Raw genomic sequence first — 13,131 nt, 5'->3', positions numbered from 1 at the left:
CACTTGAGTTTGAGCCCAGAGCTAACTTTTAGAGTTTTTGGGTTTTGTTTTTTTTTTTTGTTTGTTTGTTTTGTTTTTGTTTTTGATTTTTTTCCTTCAGGGCCATGATATGATTTTATATTCCTGGAATTCTTGACAAATCTTATCTTGATACAGACTCCTTAACATTTTCATTTCCCATTTCCAAACTTTAGGCCTAATATTGACAGTATTATAGTTTCTATGTAGCTTTTTGATTTATTAATGGACCAAACTGATAGGTTTTAAAGTCACTTAGTTTTAGATTGAGGTCTAAAGACTTTTCTGAAGAGCTTCTATGTTTGAGAACTGTTTTTTCTAGTTTCCCTTTCCGTCACATATTTCTTTATATGTGTCCTTAGATGCACAGTTTCAAGATATCTGAAACCAGAATGTATCGTATTATTGTCAGTGTGGATAATTGGCAAGCTCTTTTCTTTTTGATAGTACTTAGAACAAGATTAATGCTAACTTAGGCTAAAAGTTCTAGATTGTCATTCTTAAGTACATTAGTCTGATAAATTTAAAAAACTTACTTTCTGATCATAGTTATCAAATTAAATCATGATCATACACTTTGAATTTGAAGTGTAGCAATTTTACACACACACACACACACACCCCCACCCACCCACCATTTCTCTCTTAAAGATAATGATAAAGATTAGATGTTCTTAGTCACTGTGTATTAAATGTGAATTTGAATGTATTTTAAGCCAGAGTTACCTATACGTAATAAAATGAAAGTTATGTTTTTTTGTTTTTGTTTTTGTTGTCTAGAATGATGAGCACAGGGACAGATTCTTGTTTCTCTTTGTAGTGATCGGTTTTTACTCTATGCAGACACTTGCATATTTCCTTAAACTGTCTTGTTCTCTTAAAGCCTTGCAGGTTATGTTGAGGCCTTGGCATCCAGGTTAGGCCTCTCAATTCCTGATCTTACACCAAAGCAAGTTGACATGTGGCAAACGCGTGTTAGCACACATTTGGTAAGTCATATGATTTATAAGTGTGAACCTAGTGGTGACCATGGCAGTTTTGAAACTGTAAGTGACTTGAGTTTTGCCCAGGCCTTAGATGTTCTCAGAATAACTTGTTATCCCTTTATCTTTTTATAAGTATGATTGATTTTTTTTTTTTAACATTGTACAGCTTGGTTAGTACAAAGGGCTTGAGCACTCAAGGTTTTGTAATCCTTTGTCCCTTCTGGAACTGATTCCCATTTATACTGTAGTTGTTCACTGGTGGTCATTTCTGAGCATGTCTGTGGACTGATAGGGGAGGAAAGGTCAAATAGTAATGGATTGAAATGTTAATGGTGGGAGGAGCAAATGTTAATGGTGGAAGGCTGCTCTAGCCTTTCTAAGGGGAGTAAGAAGGGTCCCTTGGTAACTCTGGGTGATAGTGAAAGACATTTTAACAGAATGGGTAGGCAGTTGGGAGTCTCTTAGCAATGGTCATATTCTAGGACAGTCAGGAGTCAAATAATAGTCTCTCTGTTGAAATATGAATGAACAAAATATTTAGATCAAAATAAGAATTTAAGATGAACTTTATTAGTATCTAGATAGAACTAAGTTTTCCTGTTATATCTCTGAAACTGTAGTCCCTTCAAAAATATTTACATTATAAGATTGACAGATTTAACTATTAATATAAAACACAGGCATACTACCACCACCACAAACAACAAAATGCCGAAGTAACATACAGAAAAAGTATTGTACATAGCATTGTCAAAACATTCATGTGTACTCTGAGAGTTACTATGGATACCCTGATTGCTGACGGCATGCTATCCGAGAGCAAGCAAACATTTCCTTCAGCTCTGCAGACTATGAGCTAGCATAGCTTCTGTAATGCCAGATGGGACTCATTTTGTCTCTCTGTCTTCTTAACTAGAAGCCCCAGGAGGAAAGGTCAACTATATGTAATTGGTCCTCCTCTCAGGTTTAACCAGCACAGAGTTTAGTATACAATAGAACCTCAGTAACTGTCTGCATGAAAGAAGAAAACTTGAGGGACTGAAGAGATGGTTCACACACCAGGAGTGTATACTGTTCTTACAGAGGACCGAGGTCAGTTCCCAGCTCTCACGGCTCACTCGCAACTGCCCATAGTTCCAGTTCCAGGGTATCCAGCGCCCTCTTTGGTCTCTGTGGGCATCTGCACTCACATGCACATCTCCACACACAAAGACGCATACATGCACACAAATAGTTTAAAATAATAAAATAGGTATTTTTTCAGAAAGAAAACCTAATTGAAAAGCTTTAATTTGATAGTCATCAGGAATGTAGAATTTGAAATCATTTATAGAAGTAAAAATTTAAAACTTTTCATAATGTAGGTTTCACAATGTAGATTATAAAAGTCTTGGTATGATATGTATATATATATATATATATATATATATATACACATACATACATGATTAAAATTGGCATATGTGCATTTGTAGTTTTGTCAAGTGTGAAAGACTTTATGACCAGTCTATGAAGATGCACAAATAATATTTAATTTTTAAATCATCAGTACATAGAGCCCTTCAGTGTTGTGTCTCAACTGTGGGAATGTAGGGTAGGTTCTTTATGGTTCAGAATGCTTTCAGGAGTCAAGAACCCACTATTCAATGGGACTTGAAAGTCTTTATATAGAATGTATGCAGCAGCTTGGAAACTAATGCATTACAAAACATGGTGCACAGGGCAGAGAAGCAGAAAGATACAGTTTCTATAATGGTTGTATCTGTATATAATTGAGCATATATGGCATTAAATACTGAAGGACAGGATACAAGGGTATCGAATCCAGATACACTGAGAATAGCTGCTACATTTCCCCTCCTTTATGATTTAAAAAAAATTTGTACTTGAATATTTCTTTGATGCCATATTTCCTCCTGTTCCTTTGAATTTTAAGATGGCACATTTTTGCGTGTTTGGTAGCTTATTTTAATATGTAGGTTTCTGAAATCAACAGCAATACAGTTGTAGTGGGAATTCCATAGTGTGTGGCAATGGGCTGTTGTCATCGATGTTTAAGCAAGAATACCTCTTTTCAGGACATGCAACTTTAAGAAGTACTCTTGTGTTTCCTTAGGGCAAGGCTGTTGGGGTGACTATCGGCTGCATTCTAGGAATGTTCCCATTGATTTTCTTTGGAGGAGGTGAAGAGGATGAAAAACTGGAAACAACAAATCAGTCATCTTAGAACACCTATAAAAAGATGTAAACTAATGTACCTCAGTCATTAAATACACTGTCTCAACATTTAGCAGTGAAGACAGTAACAGTGTATAGATATGGGATCAAATAATTCAGCATGTATTATGGAAACACTAACTTATTGTGGCTTGGTCTTCTTAAGACATCTTTTTAAGAACTATTTAGTATCATTTTATGTAAATTGTTGAGATGCTCTTCATCAATGGCTGTCATCATGTTATCTTTTCCTTCTCTCTCTGTATCATGATATTATTTAACTTTCAGTTATTGGTACCGTACTGTACTGAATTGGGGTTGCTCATTTGTTACATAACATGCACGGGAATACCTATTTATGTTTTTATTTTTTTCCTGATGGCTATAATTCAATGCTGGGTTTCTCCAGATTATTTAAGATGTTTAATATCAGTTGACATTTTAACTCCCTGCCCAGTTGGCATCGCTTCTGTTATTTCGCGGTAAACATTTACAAGCATATAAATTCATTCAATTTTTAACCTTTCATATCTATCCAAAATGAAGTAGTGTTTTAAGTATGTCTGGTTCACTTTAATTTTGAGCCACGCTGTCTTAAGAGCCAGAGGTTAATCAGAAAGGACAATTCTCTGGCCTCCCTTTTACATAAATCATACATGCTAACAAGTGTACTTATTTCTGATTGGCTTTTTACCTTTAATTTCCCGACTTTGAGCAATCACGCAGTGATTTCTGGTTTGTGAGAGAAAAGCAATGCTTGGATCTCCCTGTCTCTTAAAATAGGGATTAAGAGAGTCAGGTGAACTAAGACATTTATAATGACATTTGGAAATTAGGCTAAAAAATTTTTTTTTACAGACGTAGAAAATAAAAGTTTTCAAGGAGGTGTATGGGATGGATGACAAAGTTTAAGTGCTATTTGGGAGGTTCACAAAGTGTCAGTTGTATTACTCTGGAAAGATCTCCCCCGAATGTGTTATTGTCTCATGGGATGGAATGAGTCTAATATCTCATGCTCAGAATCCTAATCTCATTAGCTCTAGCTTTGTGACTTTGTTTTCTGGATGAGTATTTTAGAAACAACATGTATTTTCTCTTTTGCTTTCTAGTCTAGTCAAATGTAACACGAGGAGAGATCCTTTCTCCCATTTGTGGACTTTTTTCTTCTTTCGTGGTGATTATGCCACATGGTTGGTGAAGGCTGCTGGCGTAAGTCTGCATTGTATGTCTGACCTGAACGCGGGCCTGAGAATCCTGGGTTGTAGTTTTTGAACCCCCTTTTCCCATTTGCTCTACTACACATGCTAAAAAGTTGCAGGTAGCAGAATAATTGAGCGTATGGAAGAGAGAAACTGAAGTTAGAATTTAATCCTTGAGGAATTAAGATTATTCATGGTTGCTAAGTAGATGGAAAAGACAAACTTTACATGACCATGCCTTTTAAATCTTATTTTGGAGTTTTGTTTGCACATAATTACTTTGGGCTCCTTTTAAAGAAGATTTCTTTTCCATAAGAAAGCATGTCACATATTGTTCCTGTTGCACTTTGGGATGATTTAGTTCTGTCCATTTATCATAGAATTTAAGGAAAGATAGCATAAAAGTCAAAAACCATCAAGTTCTCATATACACAAGTAACATTCTCCTCTGATCAAATTAGCATCACATGACTTGAGGATGCAGGCAGATTCATCGTTTGTATCTTTGTCCACATGTCACATGGACAGCAAGCACAGGGTCCCAGGATGGTAGGATAGAATGCATATTTTACTTCCTGTGTAAACATGTGAATGCTATTTCCTTACTCTGTGTATTGGTGGCTTTTCTTGTCTTTGTTTTTAGGTGTTGTATTGTGGTGCTTAACTTTCCTTCTTATTAAATACCATCTCCAGAAACTTGTCTTGGAGTTTAGAAAGCACTTTGGATTGTTGATTTTTTTTCTTCCTTTCTCTTGAAAAAGCTCCTAGTCCTTATTACCAGAATTTCTGTTAACAGAATTATGCCAGTTTTGTTGAAAATTTCAGTTATGGAAGGTGTAACTTTCACATGAAAGACATTCTAATTTTCAGTCAAAAATTTTGAATCATTTAACCAATAAAATGCTTTGAATCATTACGATGCTTCATTTTCAAAAGCAGACAAACAGAAAGTCTCTCTGTCTTCAACCAAAGGTATTGTTTTCTCAAGCTGTGGCTCTGGCCTAACCTGGTGCTGTGCACGGTGTGATTCCTGAAGGTGGCCCCTTTAAGTTAATGACTTGACTCGTAAGACCCGTGTTCAGCGTTTTTCACCACAGAGGATGTGACGCCAGCTGAACCTGGACTGCCCCGTTTCTCATAGCAGCTGTTCTCTATCAGCATGAGAGCTACGGCGGACTGTACCATCACCAGCTGCTGTAGAACTGTGTGTTCAGAACCCGTGGTGTCTGTGTATTGCGATTTATTGACTTGTTGATGCATGTAAACCAGGCACACTTGGTTGCCTCCGTATGTTAAATAGTGACCAATGTTTTTACAAAAGAATTGAACAAAAAATATCTTTTAAGACATTTGGGATGTGGTTTTTGATTTTAAAGTTTGGTTTTCTTGTCAATCTCAGAGGCTCTGGGTAATTCTCTGACAGGGGAACAGGGTTAATAACTGCAGGTTTGTTATGATGTGAGCACGGTGTCTGCACGTCTCCACACAGCCTCCTCTTAGAGCTCCCGTGGACGTGAACCCTGTGGAGTGAGAGAGCGGATTCCATGAAACAGCAGTGAGGGGTGCCAGGCGCTTCCAGCCCCGCAGCTCACAGTGCTCAGTTCACTTCAGGTTCTCTCTCCAGCAGGGCGTGGGAAAGCAGTAGAAGGCTTTAGAATACACAGTGCGGTGCGCATTTTGATCTTATTCACACTCCCTCCTCAAACTCCTCCAGGCTCTTTTCACACCTGACCTTGAGCCCCTACCTCACCCCCACCCTCCTCACCTCCACCCCCTGCCCCCCACCCCCCCAAGGCCAAGTTGTGCTGCCAAAAATACCTGGCTGAGTGGCCTTCCCCTGGAGTGTGGCTGCCTTATCAGGGCTGGCTACACTCTTAGAGAAAACTGACCCTTTCCCAGCAGCTAACAAAAGACAATACAGGTTTCTGTCTTACACCAAAAGTTTGTGTAAACTGTTTTGAAGGAAATCTGCCTAGTTTTAGAATTCCATATCATTTATGGACATTTTTATTGTGCTGTAATTTGTACTGTAGTGAAGTGCTCAGGGACGAGAATTAGAGTTTTGCATCCTCACCTCTTTTGGGGTGCTGTGGTTTCTGGGGACAATTACTTAGTCTGCTTCCCCACCCCCACCCCCTAAGTCATGTAGACTTAGAAAGTGGATTCCCATTCTTACCATGAATTATTTGAAATGATAAGAATTGCCTTTTGGATTCTAGTGTGACGGTGGCGGCAGTAAGGACACTATCACCTCCCCTTTTATCACCTCCCTGTTGCTGTGTGCTGTGCCTGCATTAGCTGTGTCCATGTAGATAGCATATGGCTTTATGCGATAGGACGACATGTTCATAAACTTTGTGTCATCTGCTGTTTTAAAAAGAAATTCAAATTCTTTGTACAAAGAAATTTTCTTTTAAAAAACCATTTTCTCATGTATAACCTAGCAGTTCTTATTTGAAATCTTAAGCTCTGCTTGGTCAATTCTGTGAGTTAGGTTGCATACAGTGTGCTAGGGACTGCCCAGTGCCTATTGTTTGGGAGGTGTTTTTGTTTCTTTCTTTTCCTGACACAGTCTCGTTATGCTGGTATCCAACCTAGGGCATTTCTCTCATCTGTGTTTTTGAGTGCTGGAGTCAGAGGCATGAAGTACTAGACCAAGTATCTCTGTCTAAGTGAAGATTATTCTGCTGGGAGCAGAGGTAGGGGAAAAGAACACAGAAATAAATGCATACTTAAAATGTTTTTATCTCAGTGTTATGGTTCATAAATGATACAAGAGAAATTAGATTAGAAAATGCCGGGGACCATAAACGGGGTTGTCAGGGGCCACTCGAGGGAACACGCATGTACAGTGCAGATGGACGGCTGTGCAAGCAAGGGTGCTAGATTCTAGGAAGTTGATGTCGCACTAATAAAAAACTATTTCCCCTTGGGGTGCATTGTGAATGTTTCCCTCTTCACCTCACACTCAGTGTCTGGACTAGCCCTAAACATCAGCGCCTAAGAGTTAAGATGAATACATACCAGATATCAAATGGATAGCAGGAGGAGGAGGTGGCCCCAAAGCGTGGAGACGTGCTCTTGGGGTTCACAACATCTGGAGATAGCCTGGTGGTCAGTAACCGAGGTTGTCATGTGTTCCTGGTCACGTGGCAGTCACTTATGTTCAACAGAGCAATCTGTGCTGCTGATCTATCAATTAGGACTGGCAACAGAATTAGGGTGGCTTGGGAGGTGGTGGTGGGGGGCTTGAATTTTGGGTGTGGGTTTTTTTTTTTCTTTTTTAAAGCAATGGAGTAATGATCAAGATAGGCATATACACTGTTTTCTTTTGAGGTGCCAGGCCTTGGGGGACATGAAGAGGGTGGTGTCTTCTGATGGTGTAGACATTTTTCACCTTGGGGTTTGTGTGGAAGCTCATGGCATCGAGAACGGAGGCCACTGACGTGTTCCGCAGGCTGAGGTGTGAAGATGTGTGAGCTCACCTCACTGCCTTCAAGATTCAAAATGCGGGCTGGAGAGATGGCTCTTCTGAAGGTCCTCAGTTCAAATCCCAGCAATCACATGGTGGCTCACAGCCATCTGTAATGAGATCTGATGCCCTCTTCTGGTGTGTCTGAAGACAGCTACAGTGTGCTTACATATAATAAATAAATTAATAAATAAATAAATCTAAAAAAAATTTAAAATGCTTCTGAGAGCTATGGCATTTTTCCATAATAAAAGAACTTTTGGAGTTGGGGGGTGGTTTGAGACGGGGTTTCTCTGTGTAGTCCTGGCTGTCTTGGAACTCACTCTGTAGACCAGGCTGGCCTCGAACTCAGAAATCCACCTGCCTCTGCCTCCCAAGTGCTGGGATTCAAGGCGTGTGCTGACACTGCCCGGCCAGGAACTTCTTTTTAAGTGAAGAAAACGTGAGCTGAGAGAGGAGATGAGGGGGGCCCCTCCAGAGTAAATATGTGAGATTGCGAAATTCAGTGGGCCTGCATTTGCCAATACCATGCAAACTGTGCATTTACATAGTGTTTCACCTTCACAAAGCACTACACAGAAGTGGGCTTTAAAAGGCTACTAATGCAAAAATAGAAAAACCGAAGTCGGGAGGTGCCATAGTCAGGAATATGGACTCTGGCCTTCTTGCGCACTGACCGGAAGTTCCAGCCGCACCGTCGGACCCCTGTTTTGTCTAGCTCCTGTGCTTCTCCTCTTCCTTGTTTTCTTTTCCTGAACCTCAGGAGAACAGAAGTAGTTTTTAGGATACATTTAACATTCCATGCCGTGACTTTAAAACCATGTCAACCAAGCATTCTCTCTTCTTCATTCCTACTTGAGGGTGGGGTGGAGAAGAGACAAAATAGAAGTTAAGTAGTTTATTTCACTAACGTTTTTGACTGTTCTTTTTAATACATTGACTCAGAGAAAGAACCCACCTTTCAAAAGAAAAAAATTATCAGGTTTTAAATGCCAGGTCTGAGGAAGAGATGCCTCTCCTCTGCTCTCTGGCTTCAGGGCTCTGAGTGGAACCTGGCCTTTCCTAGGGTTCAGTGGCTCCTTGTCTGAAGAGTGACGAGTCCCCCACTAGAGTGCTGACTGGCTCTTCAGCGCGTCCTTTGGGTACCTCTGCGTCCATCCTAACAGATTGTCTCCTTTCCTGTGTCACATTCTCTGCCACTTATGACCTTTACAGATTTTGCTTCTGGAAGGCAGGTTACTTTATAGGCAGTTCTCTGGGCCACTGTTTTTATTACAAGTAATCCAATGCTTACTGAGAAATGTACATGTATTCTCTATTTAAAAATCAATTTCAAGGGCCGGGAGTGGCGGTGCAGGCTTTAATCATAGCGCTTGGGAGGCTCCGGGTGAGCTCTGAGAGTTGACGGCCAGCATGGTCTGCATATCTAGTTTCACGCCAGCCAGGGATACATAGTGAGACCCTTCCTTTAAGAAAATACTCTTGGCTTATTCTCAGCGTGTGTGCATTGGAGCCAATGGCTACAGTATTCTCATTTTCCCCTGATGCTTCCCTCCGGTGCTGTTTATTTACAGTGTTGAAACTCTCTGCCCCTCTGTCTCCCCTCCCCCATTTCCTTAATCTTGTGCTATTTCTCCACTTTTGGGCTCAACGGCACACATGTTTTCATAAGAGAGCAGCTTTGGGGTTACGCCTTAAATCCAGTATCACAAACCAAAGGTTTTTAAGCGTCTTGTTTTCAGGAGGCCTTTATCCTCCAAACATTTGAGGCTCCCCAAATGGCTTTTATATAATAGCATGCTAGAGAGATGCAACTAACATATTATAAAAATAATTTGTTCATTTAGTATAGTAACAGACCAACTTCACATTTACATAAATGATACATACTTTATGGAAATTGTTTTCCAAAGCTAATTAGGAGAAAAGTGTTTTAAAGTGTTACCAAATGTCTTGAATGTCTGAGTTACTAGAAACAGTTGGGTTCTCACCTGTTTTGATCTGTTGATATTGTTTGGCTTGGAGAAAATAAAACCTCAGATTCCTGGTCACAAAAGGAGGGAATACATATTAATAGCCTTTTGTTTGATTGTATCTGAGTTCAAACCATAAGCTCTGCAGTGAGGACCTTGCCCTGCTGGGCCCTAGGCTAGTTCCACAGTGCACTTCCCTTTTGACTCCTTCCCTCCCTCTCTTTCTTCTCTCCCCCCCACTTCCACTCCACCCTCTCTTCCTCCCTCTTCTCTCTCCCTTTCCCCTCCTCCTTTCTTCCTCTCCTGTCTAGTTGTGTTTCCCAGGTCGAGCTCAAATTCCCGGGCTCCAGGCGCCTGCCTCACCCTCTGTCTGAGGCACACCCTTACTTTTGCTTTTTGTCAGTGAACATGCCGCGGTGAAAAAAGGAATATTCATGCCTTAATGTAGTAGGAAAAGGTTTTGAACACACAAATTGCTTTAATACAAACACTGAAACTCTGCAGATCACACCTCCAGTTTGAGAACTGTAGTTGGAACTGCCCTGATTACGTTAGCTCCAGGACCAGATATCAAAATCCCGGGATAACAATATCAGAAACGAGGCAGAAGCTTGTGTCCTGTATAACATTATCGCAGCGTGTAGATTCCTGTTGTTTCATGCAAGCACAGCTTTTATACTTAAAGTCAATGCATGATCTAAAATGGTTGGTTGAGTCCCATCAGTTATATCCACACCCTGCACAGGAAAAAGGAATAAAAAAAGGTAAATGGCTCAAAGCAACTTAAATCGCAACGTGACCTGTCTCTCGAATTTCCATCTAGAAGCTCACAGATGTCTCCATTCTGGGTGACTGAGTCTGTAGCAAGAAATGAGATGGATGTCTGAGGAGTCAGCTGTTGCACGCAGTCTGCCACTATGGCTACCACATATTCATACCTCACCTGTCCCCTCAGTGTGAAGATACCCATCTGGGAGAAGGCTCAAGGTTCTGAGCAGTGGCTGTGTTGATGAAGAACAGCAGCATCCTGTCCTTTCTTGATGTGGCCCTGTGGTATCAGATAACCTACAACTGAAAAACACCTCGTCCAACACACCCAGCGTGCACTGACAATTTCCATTCAGGCAGAGAAAGACTTGGGATACAGTGGTCACTTGTTCTAGCAATGGTCACTCTTCAGCAAAAATCTATCCTGACCATCTAGCAGAAAATGTGGCTCACCTATTTGAAGAATTTGGCAAGAATGTGTGACCCTCCAGCCTCCACCTTGTAAATGTGGTCATTATAGGCACACACCACCACACCTGGACTAGACAGCTCTTCAATGCCTGGAATTCGCTCCCTTTATTCCCGGGGTACAACATCTGTATTAATCCTGGCATGTCCAATCTTCAAACCACCACACTTGGCTACGGAATCATAGACCCATCAGTAATAGTTGGATTGTAGACCACTGATCCCTGATACCAGTGGTCTTCAGGGTCTCTCTTCCTCTCAGTCTGGGATGGGAGTCATTGTTGCGAGGAGACCTGGCACCATTCTAGGAGGCTTTCTGAAAACATGCTAAGAGCACTTGTCTTTTGTCATGTGGTTCTAGGCTAGTCTGTGGATATAAAACTTAAATGTGAGACCAAGCTTTCCAAGTTCTGAGGAAGCCTCTCTTGTAAAACTGCACACCTCCCTCAGGCCTGTGGGACGAAGTGTGTGGCCCATGGGGACTGGCCATGTTTGGTGTATGGCATAGAACAGGCAGGAGATGCCTGGTCCACGACAGTAACTCTCAGACACCTTTTTTCCTTTCAATTTGGTAGTAAATGTGTGAAAAAAAATATGGCTGGTAGTTTTAAGGTGAAGAACAACAAGGAGTAAAACCATTCCATTTTCTACCTCTTTAGGGACTTGTCATATGATTCCGCCATTCTGAAATCTCAGTCCACCCAACTGAGATTTGGTGAAATCTTTGCTGAAAACTAAGTGTCAACCAAATGAGCCAGATCAAACACACTGTTAAAGTTATTGGTGTCATTGTGACCCTTCCACATAGCTCCACTTGTGGCCTTTGCACAGCTGCACTTGTGACCATTGAACACCTGCACTTCTGACCCTTACACAAGCAACATTTGTGACCCTTACACAACTGCATTTGTGACCCTTGTATACCTGCCCTTGTGACCCTTGCATGGTTATGCTTGTGACCCTTGCATGGCTGTACTTGTGACCCTTGCACAGCTGCACTTGTGACCCTTACACAGAGATGTACTTGTGACCCTTACACAGAGCTGTACTTGTGACCCTTGCACAGCTGCACTTGTGACCCTTGCACACAGCTGCACTTGTGACCCTTGCACACAGCTGCACCTGTGACCCTTGCACACAGCTGCACTTGTGACTCTTGCACAGCTGCACTTGTGACCCTTGCACAGCTGCCCTTGTGACCCTTGCACAGCTGCCCTTGTGACCCTTGCACAGCTGCCCTTGTGACCCTTACACAGAGCTGCACTTGTGACCCTTGCACACAGCTGCACTTGTGACCCTTGCACGGCTATGCTTGTGACCCTTGCACAGCTGCACTTGTGACCCTTGCACAGTTGCCCTTGTGGCCCTTGTATTGCTACACTTGTGACCCTTGCATGGCTACACTTGTGACCCTTACACAGAGCTGCGCTTGTGACCCTTACACACAGTTGCACTTGTGATCCTTGCACACAGCTGCACTTGTGACCCTTGCACAGTTGCCCTTGTGACCCTTGCACGGTCATGCTTGTGACCCTTATGCACCTGCCCTGTGACCCTTGCACAGCTGCACTTGTGACCCTTGCACACAGCTTCACTTGTGATCTTTGCACACAGCTGCCCTTGTGACCCTTACATACCTGCCCTTGTGACCCTTGCACAGCTGTACTTGTGATCCTTCACACAGCTGCACATGTGACCCTTGCACGGCTATGCTTGTGACCCTTACACAGCTGCACTTGAAGTGTGATTATTCGAGTGCCCCCAGTATTTCCTGACATCTTCCAAAAAGCTGATAAAGTCCTAGGAACTACTGTGGTGCCTTTGGAGTAATGTTGAGAACAAAGTCGCAGGTCTTCTGTGGCCTGGCTGATCGGTCCCAGCTGAACCATTTCACGGGGCTGCAAATGATTACTTGAATCAGATTCATTTCTCCGCGAGACATTGCAGAACAATGGTCTTTTCACTGAGGCAACCATATTAAATTCACAATAGGAGGTAATATACCCACAGGAGTGAAAAGAGACCTTCAT

At 41.7% G+C, this 13,131-nt stretch overlaps 1 protein-coding gene across 1 annotated transcript in view; it reads left to right on the top strand.

Moving 5' to 3' along the window:
- Positions 1–5,813, top strand: part of Tmem65 (transmembrane protein 65) — a 38,684-nt gene extending 32,871 nt beyond the window's left edge. Inside the window, exons 6-7 of the mRNA XM_052161137.1 lie at positions 902–1,007; positions 3,121–5,813. Coding sequence (XP_052017097.1) covers positions 902–1,007; positions 3,121–3,231 — 217 coding nt within the window. The 3' untranslated portion in view covers positions 3,232–5,813. The remainder of the gene's footprint in view (positions 1–901; positions 1,008–3,120) is intronic.
- The last annotated feature ends 7,318 nt before the right edge of the window (positions 5,814–13,131 follow it).

The sequence above is a fragment of the Apodemus sylvaticus genome, chromosome 17 (genome assembly GCF_947179515.1).
Source record: "Apodemus sylvaticus chromosome 17, mApoSyl1.1, whole genome shotgun sequence".
In the NCBI taxonomy this organism is placed as follows: domain Eukaryota; kingdom Metazoa; phylum Chordata; class Mammalia; order Rodentia; family Muridae; genus Apodemus; species Apodemus sylvaticus.
Note: the sequence above shows the minus strand (reverse complement) of the source record. Positions and strands in the feature narration are given on the sequence as shown.